Source organism: Xyrauchen texanus, chromosome 4 (assembly GCF_025860055.1).
Source record: "Xyrauchen texanus isolate HMW12.3.18 chromosome 4, RBS_HiC_50CHRs, whole genome shotgun sequence".
Taxonomy (NCBI): domain Eukaryota; kingdom Metazoa; phylum Chordata; class Actinopteri; order Cypriniformes; family Catostomidae; genus Xyrauchen; species Xyrauchen texanus.
This window is the reverse complement of record NC_068279.1, coordinates 15,280,301-15,303,440: the sequence shown is the minus strand read 5'-3', so window position 1 is coordinate 15,303,440 and position 23,140 is coordinate 15,280,301. Positions and strand designations below refer to the sequence as shown.

At 38.7% G+C, this 23,140-nt stretch overlaps 1 protein-coding gene across 1 annotated transcript in view; it reads left to right on the top strand.

Annotated features, from left to right (window-relative positions):
* The first annotated feature begins 5,440 nt into the window (after nucleotides 1-5,440).
* LOC127634552 (globoside alpha-1,3-N-acetylgalactosaminyltransferase 1-like) overlaps nucleotides 5,441-23,140 on the top strand; it is a 34,421-nt gene continuing 16,721 nt past the window's right edge. The window contains exons 1-3 of the mRNA XM_052114162.1: nucleotides 5,441-5,582; nucleotides 11,121-11,156; nucleotides 18,504-18,530. Of these exons, the coding sequence (XP_051970122.1) occupies nucleotides 5,524-5,582; nucleotides 11,121-11,156; nucleotides 18,504-18,530 (122 nt within the window). The 5' untranslated portion in view covers nucleotides 5,441-5,523. The remainder of the gene's footprint in view (nucleotides 5,583-11,120; nucleotides 11,157-18,503; nucleotides 18,531-23,140) is intronic.

Sequence of the window (23,140 nt, the reverse complement as noted above, 5' to 3'; positions counted from 1 at the left end):
TTTTGGCACACATTCATTTGCATTGTGAGGACCTACAGAGCTGAAATATTCTTCTAAATGTTTTAAGTTGTGTTCTGCAGAGGAAAGAAAGTCATACACATCTGGGATGTCATAAGAGTGAGTAAATAATGGGTGAACTATCCCTTTAAAATAGGTTTAAATCTGATTTAATGAGCCTTTATCAGCAGGGGTCGGTTTACGATTTCTGAGGCCCCAAGCAACCGACCAAGCTGGGGCACCATTTTGAAAATGTTTGCTTAAAAAAATACATTATTTTAAATAATAATTTTAAATTCATCCTATCAACCATTGTAGCCAAGTATATTCAAAATGTTTAATTAAATAAAAATGTAGTTAAAGATAATTAATGCATGTTTTCCAGTTTTTCCCACAATACAGTAAGCTATATTTACCTACATAAATGTATAAAATGTAAAAATAAATGTTTTGGAACAGGTTGTGCAAAACCTTCTACTTCCTCAGTAACATTTTGGAATTCAGTTGTTATTTATTAATTTTATAACCCAAAAATGATTTATTGTTGTCCAAGTTGCCATTATAATATGATATATTATTTGCATTACTTTGAGGATTTGCTGTATACAATCGTAATATATTCCTGTCTTATTTACTTTACTTTAACCTGGAGCTTATTTTCTGATGCTGAGGCTGTATTTTATGTAAGCATTTTAGGCAACATTCATAACTGTAACAATAAACATTCAAAGCATGGCAGCCCCTCAGCACACTAGAGCAGAAGGAAAAAAAACCCATTGCTGTTTATCAAGCGCTGAAACTTTGCTTGTTGCAAAGCAATCTGGAATAATGTTTGTTACAGTCCCCTCTTTGCAACCTGAACTTGTTCAGAACGTAAAATCTTTGACACCTGCGCTAAAAAACCGATCTAGACAGTTCAACGACTGATACAGAAAGCAAGTGTCTCTGCATTCATTTTAGAAACCTAAAGCTCTTATTAACTTGACACAGTGTATAAAAATGTGCCATTCCTTCATGAGACACCGAAGAAACAGTGAGACACGGTGCAGCAGGTTCATCCAGTGTGTTTTTACACAGGAAAACAACGGCAAGACAGAGCAGATGCAGGCAAAAACACTTTCGGTGTTAATAGCCCATAACTCATCTGTTCGCACGTAAGTCTGGTTGGTTTGGTTTCATCTATCATCTTGTTGAGTGACCCTATTGACCAAAATGTATCATTGTAGCCTTTGTCACTACTGAGTGAAACTGGTTAATCCCCCACACCCATGGCTCTGTTGGAAACTCTATTATGGTATGTTGATTTCTACACGTCTCATTTACTTGTGTTTTCAGCATAACATTGTCTTTTATTTGTGTAACATGATTTATGATTTATGTTCCTTCATTGAACGAGACGTACCCTTGCGAAACAAACTGTAATCCACTCTTTGTATTTGCATTTTATTTGCTGTTGATATATGTTCCTTCATTGAACAAGACGTGACCTTGCAAAACAAACAATCTGTAATCCTGCTTCACTTAAAACACTTTTTCTTATTCACAGGGTTGTGATATGTCTGTCTAGTAGAAGTTTCACCTAAATATGACTATTTTGTCTTTTCTACAGCAACACCTGTAATTGTGCCTTCTGCAGGGGTTTTACCAATATTACTTCCAACAGGTCTCTGCGAGAGCCCATTTTTTAATTCCTGACACTGGATTGTACAGAGGTTTTACCTCCCGCATTCTTTATCTAGGTGTCTTTCCAAGACTTCATCAGTACCTACCAAGGAGCCAAAGTTGGAAAACATTTTAGTTAAGAAAGCTCAACAGCGGTAATTCTGCAATTGGCTAAAAAACATCCCTAAGCAGCACAAATGTCCTGTCCTCATGCCACAACTACTGCAAACCTTCAGGCCATGCCACTAAATCTCCCACAACACTGTAACCATGTTTCCTGTTTCCTCTTATAAAGTCTAGGGCAGGGGTGACCAACCCTGCTCCTGGAGAGCTACCTTCCTGCAGAGTTTAGATCCAACCTTAATCAAACATACCTGAACCAGCTTATCAAGGTCTTTAGGATTACTTGAAAATGACAGGCAGGTGTGTTAGAGCTAAACTCTGCAGGAAGGTAGCTCTCCAGGAGCAGAGTTGGTCACCCCTGGTGTAGGGAATGGTGCTCGTAAATATATACACATTGCAAACCGCAATTCGGCAAGGTTCTTTACTCTGCGCCATCCTCTATTCGAATGCCGTCAGGCTCATGTTCGGACACAGTGTGAGCCTACGCAATTTGGCCGCAGGCTTTCCTGTTCGAATCGCAGTGTGAGCCCTACCATTCGATCGCAGTGCAGGCTCTCCTGCTCAAATCGCAGGATAGGCTCTCCCATTGGAATGCAGGGTGTGATTTCACGTCATTCACTCTGTGGGCTCTCCCATCTGAAAAAGTGCAGTGGTGGTGCAGAAATCTTAGGAGCCTTTAGCATTTTCTGTTTCACATTTCTTTTGCTCATGGTAAAAATCAGCACAACACATAATAAATAGAGCCTGATATAATCTCCAAAACAACCTTTTGCTTTCCTTACAGGCATGTGTAAATTTAATAAAGCCACGTGTGTCTCACTTGACTCTGCCACAGCAGCGCCCCACTTGGTACCACCACATCAGTGCCCCATTTGATACTGTGCGGCAGCGCCCAACCATGCTCTATACTGCCACAGCAGCTCCTGCCTATGCTCCATACCGCCACAGCAGTGCCCCGAAATGACAAACATAATAAGACACTTTCAATGTCTAAGTTCCATACTTTTATATCAGTGCTGCAATGGAAACACAGCAGCGCTCCCACAGGAGCTCCTTCACTATGCCCCCAAATACTCCGTTCACTGCCACAGCTGTAGTTTAAACTCTGCTCCTGCAGGAGGTTCACTTTACTCTACTGCCACAGCAGTGTTTTACCATGCTTCCACTAAAGCCCTTTGTCTTTGCTTCACAGCAGCTGTAACGAGCATTACATCTGCAGTCACCATATATCCCTGTCTCCGGGTAGACCATCGAATGAGGCTACTGCTGCAAATGAATTGATCTGACAGTATACCTATGGAACAACTCCCTATTTTCGTACACATGTCCTTTAATCTAAACTTACACCCGGATCAGGCCCTTATGTGGGGCTGCATCCGAAAGCTGCCTGATTAGATGCAATAAATCAAATAAATGGTTCAGCCCCTATAGCTCCAGAACACTTCAAACTTACTGGACACTTACTTGGAGTTCCTTCAAAAAACTTCCACAAAGCATACAACTTAGTTTTTTCAGATTTTACCCTCCTCTCCATATCCTCTGTCATATCACACCTCCATAGTACCAAATCAATTCAGCCAAGAACAATCAAAATCTACCTCAATGGCATACTTTTCTTCTTCAAACTCATCTATGGCCAACAATGCCCTTCCATTACAAAACCCCAGATAGCTCTCCTTATCAAGTGTTTATACAAAATGAATCCCATCCATCTGGACACCAGGCAATCACTAACCATTGACATCCTAACCAAATGACTTGTTACTCTTCCCTCCAGTCTATTTTCCCCCAACAAAACAAGAACACTACACCATATTCAATTTGGCTTTCTTCGGCTTCCTCCTAATCTCACCATCAACTTCACCAACCCCCATTCAGCCATACCAGTACCTGGCCTTTTTTCTGCTCCAGAGAAACTCTCAAATCACCTCTCCGCTCGACCCTCTAATTGTTGATGACTAAAACCTCCCTGTGTCTAGACATTGCTTTCAAAAGAATCTAAAAAATTATCCTCAACAGATCCGGCATTCCTAATTTCTCTTCCCATTCCTTCCATATAGGGGCCGCTACTTCAGCTGCCCAGAAAGGTCTATCCGAACACCAAATTAAAACTGCAGCCTAGCCTTCCATTTAGTAACAGCCTGTAGATGAGCTTCACACTTTGAATGTTCCCTAAATCTATCATTTTCTTTCTTCCATGTTTAAAAACCAGTAACTCGAAATGCCAGGTCACTGATTGGTCAATTGCCAAATGCTCGACAGCAAAAGCAGAAAGCTCTCATGTACACTGTTTTCAAGCCATTTATACTGATTGTACACTTGCCTACATTTTCTGGTTTTGATCAAAACAGACACTGGCTGGAAAATCAATTACTGGCTGATACGGGCCTTCAATATATTCTAAAGCTGCATCCGGTCCAAGGCAAGGGACGCTTTTATCGACAGACTCAACAGTTGCACCCACACTAACCTAAGCAGTTGAAATGGTATTGTCACTCTCGTTGCTGCTAATTTTCAGAACTACAGAAGGGTCATGTTCGGTTTCTGTTGATGTCTCTGGTGTTGGTGGTTTAGATTTTTTTTTGTTGCCGAAAAACTCCAAACAGGTGTCTTTTTGCCATTTTAACATATTACCGATTGCCATGCTGACTGAAAAATTGTCTCACATGAAAACAAGTATAACGGTGAATGGTCAGACACTTGTTCTCGTGAGAACAAATATAAATATACAATGTGGTTATGTTAATAAGGTTTGAAAGTTTTAAATAAACTGCTGCACACTCACATATTCTCTAACCACTTACGGAAAAATTTATTATAATATATAACATGTATTTATAATTATTATTTTTTTTTTTAATAATAAAACCTGGTAGATGTCCGGAAATCGAATGTAATGTGGCATGCCTGTATAGTATATTTTTCAATATTATAGTATGTTTTTATATCAAAGTATTTATATGAGTTTCCTGGCCTTTGTTTGACCCAGGAGAGAGCATATGAGGTTACTAAAAATGTTGATGCTGCAAAAACCACCTTGAAACACAGCTGAAGATAAAGAGTAAAAACAACCAGTGATCAAAGTAATTAAAGCCAGGACTAAAGCCAGGTTTCTACCAGTAAAAACATATCAAAAGGCTCTGTGAGATAATGGTGGCGAACAGTATCCACTGGTTACAAAAATAATGAAGGGGCGTAGAAATGAGGTAATGCCAGATAACAAACTGTATAGAAGATGAGGTTTTGGACTAAGAGAGTCAAAATGGACAGCTGACCTTTCTCAAGTTTGTTGGTGACACAATAAACTTTAACTTTGGCATCTGGAACCCTGGACTCTGAAAAAGATTTTCCACAAGACCTGCCACACCTGTGTGTCGCTACTGTTTGCATGAAAAACATCAGCTTGATGACGTATTTGCATTTCAATTCCATTAAGAAAACAAGAGAAAACTAAATAATGGTCAAAATAGTTGAACTTGTCAGAAATGTTGGTACCATCAATAGAAGTTGGAAATAAAAGCAATGATTCAATAGAAGAAGAAAAAAATTAAATTCTGGGCTCAGCCTCACCTTGTGTACAGTGTTTATTTTCCTGAGTCACTACCTGTCACAAACATTTCAGATCATGCATCTTTCACCACGTCAGCATACTCCTTCCATTATATTTCAGTGTCTTGCGTGCTCCTTCTGACATTCATTTTGGAAGTGAATAAGGACACAAAACCACATTGTTTAGGAATAATGCAACGTCAAAATGTTAATACCTTTCTGCTGGTGGTAGTTGGCATGTCACTAACTGGGTATGTAATTACTCTTATAGAATTTGTATCTGGTTAAATCTCAGTGTTTGGATCTTAAATTAAACAAAGCAAATGCTGTTTAGGAGTTGAGGTGTAATTTTTACACTTGGTCACTTGGTTGCGTTTCTCAATACTGAGAACCAATGTTTAAAACTTTTCACACAGCATGGACAATTGCACTGTAAACTACCCTTTGGATATAAATTCGTAATATTTTTTATTTAACAAACTTTCTATCTTTATATACTATTTTTAAAACTGTTCAATTTATGTTAAAACCTTAACAAAGATTAAGAAAACAATGTGCATTGTTTATACAGTATGGTATTTCCCCCAGGATATTTACATACTTTGGTGGACAAATTGCTTAAAATGATCTCAGTATCATTTTAGATGGGTTTTTTTTATGTTCAACTTGTCATGTGTGTGTTTATTTACTGGAAGCTTTTGACACATGAAGGGCTCTGGTCAAATAATGAAATGCTTTAATGCAGAAAATTACTTTAACTATTTTTATTACACAAATATAAATAGATAATATAAAACTATTTAACAGAAGTAATGATTGGTGTCCTTGGGTGCACTTAATAAAGCAAACCAGAATATCCATGAGTAGAACTGTATTTTACTCTTCTTTTTTTTTTGTCAAGCTGTAAAAGTGAAACAGTTTGTTGTTATTACATGTAGGCAGACAGAAGTTCTGATCATGAAGTCTAAACAATTAATATCCATTAATTGCATCAGTTTTTCCACACAACCGTTTGCAGAGAACATGCACCATTATTTAAAAAAATACTTGGAGTTTTTCCACTTAAAGGAACACTCCGTAATTTTTTCCCCATTAAAAACTTTTACTCCTAAAGAAATTAATTGTAATTTTGAAACATATGTATAAACTCGTGAGCACTCGAGTTGAGGACTCTAGCCATCTTAGTAACCTTATAAAAGCTGTTTTATTCTGCATGGGGTAGGGGGACCCTCATGGGGGCAGCTATTTTCGAATCACATGACCATCTGAATACTACTGGTTTAATCTCAGCGAGATTAATTGGACACTTTCACTCTTGGATTAAATTAATCATGGCTGATTGTGAATAGTGAATTTCGACAATGGCATCTGTAACTGAAAACTATTGATTTTGAACAATGCTGCTTCCACACAACTAGGTGTCACTGTAAATCCAAGATTATTATGATATAAACTACTTCAGATTTACCTGCCCCTAAATGGAAAAACAACCAATTGCCTGATAGGGTCAATTAAATCAGTTTGTGTTGTTTCAGCATCTTCTATTAGTTTGTCTGGAAACAAAGTTTTTACAGAGTTTTGTTTGAGGTACTTTTTTTCCGCCAGCTTTCCCCAAATCTCCTATATAGTTTGTGATTCTTGACTAAGCCCTCAAAGTCTAGTTATGCCCCTGGTTTATTTCTAACTATATTTATAATTTTTTTATTGAGTTTATTCTGCAGCTTTTTGGAAAATTGTTGGTGGTGTCTGGCAGTTTTGTTCATGTACTAGCATTGCAGAGGTGCTGCTAAAAGCACAGAACAATTTTCTGATAAATTCAAGTTCAAGTGTTAGTTCACCCAAAAATTTTAATTCTTTCATCATTTACTCACCCTCATGGTATCCGAGATAGGCACATGTGTATTCATGTGCCTATCTGGATTTAAATGTTTTTCTATACAAACATGCACTAGACGAAAGGCTTTGACCGTTTTCATCCATTTTGCGCCACTTTCTGCTGTTTCTTGCTGTTTTGAAGACATCCAGGACCATTTTTGTACCATCTGTGATATATTTAATTGTTAGTCTTTTGTAAACATGCACTAGATGGATATCTTCGATCATTTTGATGTGTTTCCAGCGATGTTCGCTGCATTTTAAAATGGTACAAGCCCAACTTTTAAAGTGGTCATGACATACTCTTTTTAAAACAAATATAGATTTTATTATCTTCCCTGAGGTCCACTCAATGTTAATAAAGTTTCTGTCTGAAACACCCGGTTTTAAGCTCATAAAGACATAAATGTAAACACCCACTGTGAGAAAATGAACAACAAGCTCCACAACATAAAACTACTTTTCAGGGTTTACGCAAAACTTACACTCAATACATTGCATCCAAATACATTAAGCACAGTGGCACCTTAACTTTAAAATGGTCATGATATTTGACACATGATAAAAACTACGGTTTTGGGACGGTTCTTATAGAGTTTTTAACTGACCCTTTTTTAATAATGTCCCTTAAATAACAGTTCTTCTGCCAATTTTGAATCATGTATTGACTGGTTAACAAACAATCTATGCTGAAAACATACAATCCATGCTGAAATGTTCTGAATACGCAAATGTAATATTATCCATGGTGATGTTGGGTGCTTCAACAGCCCAAAGCAGAGATGCTGGTCTTCACATCTCACATTTTCCATGTTTGTTTAAAGTAGAGATTGAGTAAAAAAAAAAATTCTCACCTACACCTATTATATCACTTCTGAAGATATGGATTTACATTTATGCATTTGGCAGACGCTTTTACCCAAAGCGACTTACAGAGCCCTTAATACAGGGACAACCCCCTCTGGAGGAACCTGGAGTTAAATGCCTTGCTCAAGGACACAATGGTGGTGGCTGTGGGGCTCGAACCAGCATCCTTCTGATTACTAGTTATGGTGCTTAGACCACTACACCACTCCACTCCACTTAAAAACTGGAGTTATTTTTGGAGCTACAATGGAGATGCCATACGCTTGCTTTCTATGGACCTACAGAGTGGAGATGTTTTTCTAAAAATCTTGGTTTGTGTTTTGCTGAAGAAAGAAAATCATACACATATGGGATGGCATGAGGGTAAGTAAATGATAAGAGAATTTTCATTTTTGGGTGAACTTCCCCTTTAAGAAAATAAAACCAATGAAGAAAACAAGCAAAAGAGAACATTTAAGTTAATGGTTATTCAACAACAACAACAACAACAACAACAACAACAACAACAACAAAAAAAAAAAAAAAAAAAAAAAAAAAAAAAGGTACATGTAATGTTCATAAAGTGCACCATATCATCAACAGACACAACAATCTGCCTCTCCCCATCCTGTGGAGTTTAAATCTGGCATTTATCCTAATGCCCTTCTTCTTGTCAGCCAATTGTAACAGGGAACTGATTAGTAGTCATCACTGTTGACACCTGGTGACAATCAGACCTGTCATGAAAGACAGAGGGTAAGTTCAGATGGCATGCAACCCGTACTACTTCTGCCATTTGTGTCTAAGGCAGAAACAGTATGAGTAGGAAAATAGTATGCAATTCCAAACTCAGCAAGAGAGAAAACTAAATAAACCAAAAATATAGAGGTAGAAAATATAAAATATCCCTCCCATCACCCTCCAAAAGGCACTTTGAAGGGAGAACAATTACGCTAGTCATGCTGTAAGATCGCTTCAAACTGAATTTACAATGAAAATTACTTAAAAATTAGATCTGAATGTCCCTTATCTTGGAGCTCCACATCTTTTAGCCTTTCAAAGCTCTCACAGTGGATGATAAAGTCTTTAAGAGAATAGCACATAGGAATGATCACTTCTGAATGGAATGCACTCATATATATCATAGGACACAACATCCTAACCCTTTAAGTACAAACCTGGGTTTTGCCAAAAATGCCAAACAAATCACCATTGCCACCTAAATTGAATACAAACACAGTACTACTTTTCAGAGACTCTACATAGGCCATCAGCAACCACATTTTCAGAGCCCATCTCATGTTGAATATCCAGGTTGGATTCTTGTAAGTGACCAATGCATCAACTGCTGGTTTGAGTTAGACATTCTGAATGAGAAAACTAGTGGGTTGTGATCAGTGTACACTACAATTGGGACACTGCTACCTCCCAGGTACACTTCAAAATACTGAAGTGACAGCAGTAAGGAAACCAATTTTAAGAACTCAACAATAGCAGCTACTTTAGCCTCAACAAGCCGTATTTGCCACTGACCATCCTACTTAGTCAAATACACTTTATAATTCCGCCAGTGCCAGTCTTGATGAAGCATTAATGTAAACACAGTTGGTTTGGTCAAAAGGGTAACATATGCAGTTGGACATATCAAATGTTGGACTTGAAGTGTACATGTAACAAAACTGAGCACTGTCTAGTAATATAATTTCTATTAATCATACAACAATAACAAGGAAATGAGAAAACCACTCACTATTTTTGGCTGAATAACTTGTGTAGCTTTAAAAATATTAATGTAATATAGTAAATGTAATAATAATATTTTTAATAATATTGTTAGTTTTTTTTTTTATAATACTGACCCAGGATGGAGAGAGAGAGTGTTAATTTGTATAATAAATTACTAGGAAAGTAGAGATGTTAAAATAAATATTGATCTGTTTCTCACCCAACCTATCATTTTGCTTCTGAAGACATGGATTTAACCACTGGAGTCGTATGGATTAGGCTTTTTATATGCTGACTAATATGATTTTTGGAACTTCAAGATTGTGGCACCAATTTACTTGATTTTTATGAACCAAAAGAGCTGAAATATTGTTTTAAAAATCTTAATTTTTGTTCTGTTGATGAAAGAAAGTCATACACATCTGAGGTGGCATAAGGGTGACTAAATAATGAGAGAATTAAAGATTTTGTAAATTCAGATTTTGTATGAATTATCCCTTTAATGAACGATGTGGCCCTGTACCAAACAACTGCTCTACTGCCTCTATTGTGCCAAGTGACCCTGCTTTTTTAGTGTTATTTTTAAATTTTTTTTGCAAGGAATGCATTGAGGGAAATTTAGACCCTGCACATAAACTGATTTTAATGTAATTGTTTCATCCATTATGATATTGAAAAAAACTTTTTCATATTTTAATTTCTGTAATCATGTTGCCCTTTTCTTTTCTTTTTTTTTTTTTAATTCAGATTCATGTAGTGTTTACAGTATCATAGATAAGTGATGTATTTTAAAAGTTGCCATTCACAAACACCTATAAAATACCTATATTTTTTATTCTTTCTGGCAAACAGCCATTAAAGGGAATGTAAATTAGGGAAAGTGTGCTACATTTTTAAATTGAGTTTTTATTATAAAGGGGCATAGATTTCAGAACTCGGTACTCAATACTCACTACATGAGTACTCTTAAATGAGCTACTCTTTTACTCTTACTTGCGTAGATTTTAGGACAGGTACTTTTACTCTACTCAAACTAAATTCTTTTTACAGTACTTTTACTTAAGTATTATTTTTCAGTACTCTTTCCACCCCTGCATATTAGAGATGAAAAAAAAAATTAAGAATAGCAATTCTTGTTCTGTGAGAATTCACCCTACAGTCACTCTGCTGTCATGCAGGGTATTTATGGGAATATAACTTTTGTGAACATTAACTACAGCTTTTCTAAACAATATGTGTGTTTTGTAGCAATGTTAGTGTCAACGCAGCAAATCATTAATGCTGTGACAGGTGATACTTTTTATTTTGTCATTCATGTTCTATCATTGTGTATTTCCTTGCAGGGCCATTTATCTGGGATACACCTACACCTGGTTTAGGTGAGTTTCTTTTCAAATAACAACTGTCGGGAAATTAATCCAAAAGAGAAATTGTAAGAATTTAATAATTACTAAGGACTTTTTCAACATTGGAATAGGATTACTTTACTGTATCTGAAGAGTGAACACATGAAACATCAATAGCTCTTGAATTATTTTCTATAACTCAACCTATGCCAGATCAGGGCCTTTACTAATGGGGTGAAAGATGGTTACGATTCTAGGGCTCCAAAAGTATTTTTTTATATGAAAGGGGCCCAGACCAATATACAGCCATTGCTACGGCCCTATGTCAGATAGACAAGAATCGGCAGTTCATGCATAGTTCATAACGTAAAAAATATCACTGTACATGGATCTCTGTCAGTTTCTTTTGGCAAGGTTAGCTTGTGCTGATTGGTTAAATTTAATGTCTTTTTTAATTTGCTTCAAATACTTTTGTTCATCAATTAAATGCAAATCAGCACAGTCAATCATTTTGATCAAAATAAAAACACTTTTCAATGTTGGATGATAAATTAATAGTTCCCTTTCAAGTCAGTCTCTCGACGTTACGTCAGAGCTGACGTTAGAGGTCGCTCCCGAGAGCCGCGATCTCTCTGAATGGTTTTCCACTGTGCCAATTTAATTTGCAGATGTCTTTTGAAGTCCTGCCATGCTCAGCAAGCAAATATAAACCAATCAGCCACAACATTAAAACCACCTGCCTAATTTTGTTTAGCCCTCCCTCGTGCAGCCAAAACAGCGCAAACAATTGCACAAATGTGTTATCGGAGTTATTTTGTCAGTTCAAACCAGTTTGGCCATTCTCTGTTGACCTCTCTCATCAACAAGGCATTTCCATCCACAGAACTGCCGTTTTTGTTTGTTTTTGGCACCATTCTGAGTAAATTCTAGAGACTGTAGTGCATGAAAATCCAGGGAGATCAGCAGTTACAGAAATACTCAAACCAGTCCGTCTGGCACCAAACAAATGTCTATGCGATTCTAATCAGCCAATCGTGAGGCAGCAGTGCATTGTATAAAATCATGCATATTCAGGTCAGAAGCTTCAGTTAATGTTCACATCAATCATCAGAATGGGGAAAAAAATTTGATCTCAGTGATTTGGACCGTGGCATGATTGTTGGTGCCAGATGGGCTGGTTTGAGTATTTCTGTTACTGCTGATCTCCTGGATTTTATCCAGCGTAAAATTGTCATTCTTTACTTAAGTGTATATCCACCCTACTTGGCTCTCAGGCACGCAACAGTAGTGAAAGCCTCTACCGCTCTGAACCACGCTGAGTAGAAGGGCTTTACCACATTTCTGCAGGTACGAGAAGCATTTGCGGCACACTTATGCCCTGTACCTAGCTGGAAGTAACGCCCTTTACTCCCATCCAAACCGTGCAGATTTACTTCTGCTCTCGCGGCTAAGACTTACACGGCCTCAGGAAAAGTCGAATCATACCTGCACAACATGCATTTTTGCAGGTCTTGAAAGCAAAATCCTGGAGAGCATGGACAAGTGGAATCCCAACCTTGCACTCTTCAAAGAGTTGCACAACACGCTATCACGTTGCACACCAATGAGATAACTGCTCAAGTCATTGGAGGATTACAGGACAGTTTGGTGGGGGTTCAGAGATGCGTGAGGCAAACAAGGTTTTGGCTTCCTGACATTCTGGTGTTAGCTGAGCTTGTTCGGAGACATGAATACACTTTCTCTGAAAATCTCCAAGCTGCAAAGAAGAAATCGCTGGCTATGAAACAGTTCCTGCAGTCAGTTCTGCAGCTGCTGAAAAGCCACTTTGCTCACGACTTTCATCAGGGGCACACCCTGCCAAAACCAATGCTCCTTCAGCTTCAGCCCCAATAAACGGTGCTGAAATGGTAGTAAGAATGCAACACAAAGCGTTGTGGTCAAGCTCGTACCACAGCAGGAAAAACCTCCCTGGCCAGCTGAAGCACTTCTGACTGTCAGATTGGCAAAGCGGAAACTAGAGCTCCAACCATTGTTTGCCCCAGCCCAGAAGAAGGCCTGGATCATGTCTCCTCTCCTTGCAACCATTGATGGGAGAGATTAAAATTCATTTGCAAACAAAAAATGTTTATGTATGCATCTCGAAGCTGTTACAACAGATATAAATTCATACTCAAAATGGGGCTTTTTCCTCACCCTGCTGTAGACACACCTATCACACGTTCTCAGAGATTTTATGCCCTCTTGCGATCCACGTGGCTGGAGCATGACACTGTGTAGTTGTAAATGGGTTCTAAAAAACGCACAGAACAGTTATACAATCCAGTTTCCAAAGTGGCTGTCTCGCTTCAATGGGGTTTTGTCCTCCACAATTGCAGTGCGGGACGCATCGATACTTCACTCAGTGGAAAATCCTTCTTGCCAAACAGGCAGTGGAGATCGTTCCACTGAGTGAAGCCCATAGGGGCTTGTGACAAGGAGGAGGGTGTGGCCTGGCCGTGTGGATGGACGCGTGGCACTGATTTACACCAATCAGCGTGAGAGGGATAAAGAGGAGCCAGAGATGCCAGTTCGGAGGAGAGAGAGAGTTGTACACAGCTCGCTCATCGTGTGCATTCTACGTTGGGCCAGGATGGTCAACATTGCGAGCGTAACACGGAGCTATATGCGTGTCTGCCGGCATGTGTGTGCTTAAGAGAATGTTGTATGTTATGTCTTAGTGAACTGCATGTAATTAAAGTCTACATGAATTGTCCTCCACTTCCTCCTTGGTAGGGAAGGCAGTGACATCTGCCACAGGGCTTTTTACAGCTGATACTTTTTTGTTCCGAAGACCACAGCCTGTGGCCAATCTTAGACTTCAATCGGCAACTGAATTGGTCCCTAGGAAGGTTTCCATTCAGAGTGATTACGCAGAGATAGATTCTCACGCACATCCACGAGAACTATTGGTCTATGTCCCTGGACATGAAAGATGCATACTTTCATGTTCACATTTCCCCTCGACACAGGCCGTTTCTAAGATTTGTCTTCAAGGGGATCTCATAAGTTCAAGGTTTTTGGGTTTTCCTTGGCTCTATGCACATTCACAAAATGTGCAGCTAGAGTACTTGCCTCTATCAAAATACAGTGCATATGCAGCACAAAGACATCTTGCTTTCATATCTGCAGAATCTGGGACTGAGAGTCCACTGTGTAAAGTCACACCTACTTAGAAAGTCTACGTCCTGTGAATGGAGATAGACACAATCACAATGCTAGCATGTCTTACAGATGGTCACTTTCTATCCATTCTTTACCACTTTATGGCTTCAAGCTGGGGAGAATGGTTCCTTTGAAAAAAATTCAGAATGCATTTGGGTTGATTGACACCTCAGCAGCTGCCACACCATTGGGCTTACTGCACATGAGACCCCTTCAATGTTTGGTCTGTATGAGAGTACCATGGAATTCATGACACACGGCAAAATATGCTTGCTGATGATGCGCCTCTGTTTAGCAATGCTGTCTCAGTGGAAGAAAGCCTCTATCAAACAGGCGGATGCATCCATCACCACGGATGCATCCAGCATGGGCTGGGGAGCCCTGTGCGATTGACATCCAATCTTCGGCACCTGGACAGGTGCAAAGCGCAAATAGCATATAAATTGCCTGGATTTACTGGCAGTATTTTTGTCTCTGAAAGAATTTTATCCAGAACTCCGTATCATCACGTGTTGGTTCGGATGGACAACACGTCAGTTGTGGCTAACATATACCATCAAGAAGGAGTTTGGTTGTATCCAGTGTTGAAATTGACACGCCATGTTCTTCTGTATTGTCAGAGAAGCCTCAAAAAGGTCCGGGTGACTCACATACCCAAATAAATGAATTATGGGGCCGATCTGCTCTCACACCAGAGCATTAACCCTGGAGAATGGAAACTCCAACCTCAGGTGGGCCTAAAATTTGGGAGAACAGAAGTGGATCTGTTTGCCTCTCAGGAGACCACATACTGTCAGATGGGCTACTCAATGAACCAGTCTCAGCTGGGAACGGATACCTTAGCTCACAAATGTCCAGCAGTAAGATGCATTTCCAAATTCACCTGATAGACCAAGTTCTGTGCAAAATCAGGCTGAATCAGGAAACCGTGTTATTGGTTGCACCTAAATGGCCCAACCAGCCATGGTTTCTGGGGCTGGTAGAACTGCAGGAAGCTCAACCACAGGAAATTCTACTGTCTCGAGCACAGTGCACGATCTTGAATCCACAACCGGAGCTGTGGAAACTACATTTTTGAATGTTGAACGTAATGTGTGGGAAGTAGATGGTTTGTCACGTACAGGGCTTGACACCATCTCACAAGCCAGAGCCCCTTCTACCAGGCGTCTTTCAACACTAAAGTTGCAAGTCTTTTCAGACGGTGTTCATCACAGAATGTAAACCCCGCATATTGCTCCATAAAAGTGATGCTTCACTTCCTGCAAGTTAGCTTGGATGCGGGTTTCTCCACTTCAACCCTAACAGTATATGTTGCAGCTGTTGCGGCGTACCACGCCCTAGATGTTTTCTCCCAACCTGGGTTTCCTCCCCAGGTGCTTTCTGTTTAGGGAAACTAAGCTATCATCACTGATGAGTAGAGCTGAAACAAATGCCTTGAGACACAAATTCTGTATAATCCCCCCTCGGGCTAATTACAACATGAGTCTCTTCATAAGGCTTTATAATGCTCTTAAACCATATAGAAGGTCATTTCCCACTCTGTAAAACACCTCTCCCTGGGTTGATAAGCACAATAGCATTATAAATACCACTCTAGTGGCGTATTTTTGTACACTTCCCATGTGGCTAGTAACACTAAGAAGTCACTTCGGAAGGTTAATCCCTTCCTTACCTTAACAAAATAGTGTTCCCCCTTGGCAAACGCCTCTTGTTATGTGTTTTGACTCTCAACTAGGTGTAAGACATCACCATTGTGTCTGCGGGACAGAATGTCCTTAGGAATATGTGCTAACTGCCTCCCAGTGGTAAGCCAGTTATCACTTTCTAATAATCATATATTATAATCAATATAAATAATAGTTTTAATATATACTGAACCAAAAGACACAAACATAAACACATGACGGTAAGCTGCTGTAAACGATCTCTCTCTCTCTCTCTCTCTCTTGCACTACCCTCCGCAGTTGGCCTTTATCCCTCTCGGAGGCTTGATTAGCCTAATAAGGGACCGGGTGTGTAAAATCACTACCTGGCCCTGCCCTCCGCTCTGTCACACTTACCCTCATGTTGTTCCAAACCTGTACAAAAATATTTAAAAAATGGGAAGAATCTTCACACAGGCATTTTTCTATACAATGACAGTTCATAGTGACTATGGCTTCAAAAATTACCAAAGGACACCATAAAACACCATAAAAGTAGTTAATGTGACTCATGTGATACGTTTCAAGTCTCCTGAAGCCATACGGTAGGTTTGTGTGAGGAACAGATCAAAATTTAAGTCATTATCCACTGATGATCTTCTCCTCCACTGAGCTGTTTACTCGAGAACTGCTGTGAACAGATAATTGAATAAAGAAACTGGATCAGTACAATTCATGAACTTCATTTTAGAGTGAACTATTGCTTTAAATCTAAGTTTTAAATGAACCATACTTTAGTGAAATCTTATTCATGTAATGCAATTAACTTGTATTTTTATTTTATAAGCACAATAATTAGACTGGGATTACTGAAAATAGTGGACTCTTATTACTTAACACAAGGGCAAGTTAATATGATAATAAACACATAGGATTTCTGAAAAGATTCTCTTATTACTTAACTACAGGATAAATTAATATTATAATAGACACCTTTAAATCAAATCAAATCAAATCACTTTATTGTCACACTACCATGTACACAAGTGCAACAGTAGGTGAAATTCTTGTGTGCAGTTCCGAGCAACATAGCAGTCATGACAGTGACGAGACATATACCAATTACAATAAACAACATACTTACACAACACAATTTACATATCAAATGTACACATACTTACACAACACGATAATTATATACAATGTACAGTAAACAATACACACAATATAGAATACAATATAGAATACACAATATGCAATACAATAAGTAAGGAGTATATGAAATATATATATATATATATATATATATGAAGTAGTATATTGAGGAGAATATGTTGACAGTCCAGTGTGAGATTACAGCTGAATAAAGTGCAGTGCTAATTGGACCCATTGCAGTTTGCCTACCGCAACAACCGCTCCACCGATGATGCCATTGCATCTACAATACACACTGCTCTCTCCCATCTGGAAAAAAGGAACATATATGTGAGAATGCTGTTTGTAGACTACAGCTCAGCATTCAACACCATAGTGCCATCCAAGCTTGATGAGAAACTCCGGGCTTTGGGCTTAAACAGCTCGCTGTGCAGCTGGATCCTGGATTTCCTGTCAGGCAGACGTCAGGTGGTTAGAATGGGTAGCAACACCTCGTCATCACTGACCCTCAACACTGGAGCCCCGCAGGGCTGTGTTCTCAGCCCACTCCTGTATTCCCTGTACACACATGACTGTGTGGCAACACATAGCTCCAATGTCATCATTAAGTTTGCTGACGATACAACGGTGGTAGGTCTGATCACTGACAATGATGAAAGAGCCTACAGAGAGGAGGTGCACACTCTGACACGCTGGTGTCAAGAGCACAACCTCTCCCTCAACGTCAGTAAAACCAAGGAGCTTGTTGTGGACTTCAGGAAGAAAGACGGAGAACACAGCCCCATCACCATCAATGGAGTACCGGTGGAGAGAGTCAGCAGCTTCAAGTTCCTCGGTGTCCACATCACTGAAGAACTCACATGGTCCATCCACACTGAGGCTGTTGTGAAGAAGGCTCACCAGCGCCTCTTCTTCCTGAGACGGCTGAGGAAGTTTGGAATGAACCAACACATCCTCACACGGTTCTACACCAGCACTGTAGAGAGCATCCTGACTGGCTGCATCACCGCCTGGTATGGCAATAGCACCGCGCACAACTGCAAAGCCCTGCAAAGGGTGGTGCGAACTGCCAGGAACATCATCGGAGGTGAGCTTCCCTCCCTCCAGGACATATATACCAGGCGGTGTGTGAAAAAAGCTCGGAGGATCATCAGAGACTCCAGTCACCCGAGTCATGGGCTGTTCTCACTGCTACCATCAGGCAGGCTGTATCGCAGCATCAGGACCCGCACCAGCCGACTACATGATAGCTTTTTCCCCCCCAAGCAATCAGACTGTTGAACACTTGATCTATCAGGATCAATAATTAGCTCAACATGGGTACACTCAACATGAGCATGGGGTGTGTGTTTCTACATGATACATTTATATTTCTTTTCAGATGTGGAGAGCAAAGACAGTGCCTCAAGTAAGTACTGCCACCATTCATACTCACTAAAACAGATGCAACCTATACACATATCATACATACTGTACAGTAAATACATTCAAATATAACAGTCAGTGTTCACACTTACAGGACAATTAGCTTATCCGTGTTGAAAGTTACTGCTCAGAATTTTTGCTTATGCAGTAAAAGTGCCCTATACACTTGCAGCTATATTTATTCTTCTTCTTCCGAGACTAACAATTCTGAATCTAACTCCACCTAGAGCTTTAAAGCTACATGCACCAAACTTATAGAGACTTCTGGTTTTGTTAATTTGACTCAGGTTAGCAAGGAGCCTTTTAAGTATCACTTTGGAAAACTACCTAGAAACCAGATGGGGTTACCCTAGCAACCAAGTAACAAATCAAATTTCTCTGCACCAGAACATTGTAGAGACTTCCGGTGTTACGATGCAGGAGGAGGCAGACAAGGGGTTGGATCTATGCGCTGTGTTTCTTTATTTAACAGGGTAAAACTAAACAGACAAAACCAGAACAAAGTAAATACCCACAATGGGGAAATAAAACAAAACCAAGGAAGACATACAAAGGGTTAACAGGCGGGGTAAACATGGACGGAAAGCACGGAAACAGGCATCCACATATATCAACGATTGACAAGGGAATGGAGAACAAACAGGGTTTATATACACTGGAGACATGATGATGACAGATGACAATCAGGTGAGCGCAATGACACAGGGCTGGCAGTGATGAGGGCTGGGGATCCTGGGAAGTGTAGTTTTAGACAAAGACAAGTGAAGCCCAGGGCAGACAACAAGGGAATCGTGACATCCGGATTCATTCATTTTACTCAGGGTAGCAAGGAGCCTTTTGAATATTACCTTGGTAACTGCCTAGCAACCAAATGCAAAAGCCTAGCCTAGCAAAGCAATATGCTAAAACATGTTAGCAACACCTAACTAAGTGCTAAAACATGCTAGAAACATGATAATACATGCTAGTGGAGTGGAGTGGCAGACAGAATAGAATAGAATTATGAATTGAGGTTTTAAGTTAGAAAAAAGCTTGACAACGCCACCCTGGAAATTTCATGTTAATGAAAACACCAGATTTAATCAAATTGGTCACACAGGTTAATTCTACACACAGGATAGAAGATGTGGGTCCAATTATAAAAATAGAGATCTTTATTTAGTACAAAACACAATATAATTGATAAAATCAGTGTTTAAAACCAACAAAGCAAGAACACTTAAAGTGGCATGTGCAGTATTGGAATCCAGTCACAGAGTTTCCATTCACATACTATATATATATATATATATATATATATATATATATATATATATATATATATATATGAACAAAGCGAGCGACCAGACGAAGCACATGCAGGCAGAAGAGAGGAGAGCCAAAGAAGCAGAGACAAGAGGCAAGAGAGCGTGTTCTTCCTGTTTGGAGATATTTGAACTGAAATTGGCCGCATCCCCAAAGGTGTCCTGCGCCAATCAGAAGTGACTTTTCAGAGTCACATGGTCAACTGGGCTGTCTTTTCTGACAGTTGATTTATGGTTCTTTGTTCCAGAGTCTTAAAAATCTCCCACTCCAAAATAGTGCACATTTAATCATGAGCTTTTATATCTTGAGAATGGTATAAGAGACATGATATTCATTGTCATCAGCTTTCTCTGCATACACCAGTGAATGCTTACATACTAAACATAATTTTTTTTATGGATGTTATACGTGTAGATAATAAAACATGAAAATCCCTGGTTACAAAATCATATTGGTTTTACACATCATTGTATTTTATCAAGTTAAGCCTTATAGTTACCATTCTTAGTAGAATTAGATAAATCATACAAAATTAAAGATTGGTGATTGCACACCGCTACACACATTTTAAAGTGGTCCATCAGTCTATAATCATTAATTTGTCAGGCACAAACTTTATCACAGTGCAAAGCAATTTTCAGCATTATCTAGCAAGGCTAGATTAAGATGAAATGTCTTCGAGTTGTGCAAATCTGATGGTCCATGTAACCTTACACAGAACAGCCTGGTGTAACTGTGTGGGGGTTCCGGCTGAAGGCCTGTGATTTATGACGTTGAAACATTCCAAACTGAAAGGCTGTTTTTTTTCTGGATTCAAATCATGAATGATTTGTTGCTGGAATTCTTCTGCATATATAATCTTACAAAGCTACTCATAATTTTTATAGTTAAGCTACAGTCAAGCTACCCTTTCGAAAATGTAGTTAGCTACACTATAAGTTACTATCAAAAAGTAACTAGCTACATTGAAGCTACTTAATGAGGCAATATTATTTTAATGTTATTATCAAACCAATAATATGAATTACACTAATGACATTTATTAATGTATAAATTAAATAAATTTAATGTGTTTAATTAGATATATTAATGTATAGTAACATTAATACAGTTAATACTGGGCATTAAATAAAATACAACAGTATAAAATAAAAACTAAAAAGATAAGACACCATTAAAAACACATTTTTTATACTATACTTTACACTTTTCAGGCCTACTGTGGGCAGGTGTAGCCTACTTCCCTAAAGATCAAATGTTTATGACAAACTTTCCTTGGGCTGGTATTTTTTGTTCTTGTCACATAATATTTAGTGTGGATAATATGTGAATAAAGACTCAGGGCTTGTTTCTTGGGTTCATGCTCATTGTATTTTCTGAGTTTTTTTCCCATTGACATGCAAGTGCCAGCTTTACAGGTCACATACAGAGGTTGCTCTACAAATATTTGTTCGCTTTGTTCAGGTCCAAAAAAAGTGGATGGATGGTCATCCTAGATCAGGGGTTGGGAATCTATGGGTCGCGAGCCACACACGTCTCTTTGTATTTTGCTGATGTACCAGCCACTCGGAGAGATACAGTATATTACAAATATATTATGTTTGACGAAACGTGATTATATTTTGAAGAACAAATAAAAGAAAAGCCACCGATACACGTCTGATTTGATATGTTTGCAGTGAGTTCCACTGTTCAGAAGTGCAATGAAAGCATCTCCTAGACACGCACATTCATAGAGTTCTGGGCCTCCTTTCCCATTAACTATTGATCTTAGCTGTTAAGAGCATTTTCTATGAACTATTTTATGAACGTTTGTTATTTTTTATCTGCACCCAGGGTGTGAAATATCACCCGCCATGATTCACCCGGATGATTCACAAAACGAAAAGGACATCCACACCGTTGTTACACACCACTGCAGCAACCCCACAGGATGCAGTTTGTCTTCAATTTCTGTGTTTCCAACAGACTATTAGAGTGCAAATAGCTGCGCTGTGTGGCAGATGCTATTTACACAATATCAGGCCGTTAGATGGCACCATTGACCAATCATAATTGACTATTCCAGATAGTCGTGTAATAAATTGTGATATTCTGCTTTATAACTTACTGTTCATAGTTGTGGCTTTTGAGGTTCCTTAGTCAAAGCTTGACAAGATAAGCTGATTTTTATAGTATTATAGAATTGGAGTGTAACATAAAATATATTTCATTTTATAAGGGGTCAATAAGCTGTTTTGTTTATTTAGTTTAATTCTGCAGTGATGTTGAGAGTTTGACCTCTATGATTGGTATTTTCAAACCTTTTTTTTTAAAAAAAAAAAGCATGTCAAGCCTTTTTATGTTATATATATATATATATATATATATATACACACACATTTTTGGTATTAACATTCATACAATTACAACATACAATAACTTAAACTAAATTCACATCATATACTATGCGATATATGTAGGAAGAATAAATATAGTCCCATTAAGAGGAAAATATGCTGCCTGATTCAACAAAAGCCACAGTACATGAACATTTAAATGTATTCATTGCTGAGAATACAACATAAGTGATTCTTCTTAAGACAATAGAACAGAAAGTGCTGCATTAAAAATTTCATTTGCATCAGAAAAATAATAATACCAAATAGTATTTCATGATGCTTCATGACCTTTTCCAAAAGCAGAAATCAGCTCTCGCAGAGTATCTGCCGCTTTAAGGTGATGTGTGCTACTCCCAAAAACAATACAGAGCATGTGGCGCAGCTGTAAATACCTAAAGAACTGAGATCTGGGAATTCCAAAATGTTAAACCAAATTTTCAAAAGATCTCAATACTCTACTCTCATATATGACACCAAGTGTAGTAACCCTCCTCACAATCCAGTCTGACCAGCAGAAACGGGACTTATTAATACATAATTTAGAGTTCAGCCAAATGCTTGATTTAACATATAAATAAATGTCAGAATTTAACACTGGACACTTTTGTCCATACGGAGTGCAAATGCAAGATATGTCCCCGTGACAAGTTTGATGTCAGATTGCTCAAGTCCAGTGCTTCTTTACAAATTTTGTGAGACAGATTTACACAGCAAAAAATAGTCTATAAAACAAATTCCAGCAAAAGGCCCAATCCCTCCAACGCCCTGCAAGAGATATTCCACATAAAAAAGTCCAGGCCATAGGAGGCATATGCACCAAAAACGTGCAGATTCATCCACAAGCAACAAACTCCAGCCGCTAGGCAGAACCAACACAAAAAGAAACAAAAAAGGCACCCATCTTCCT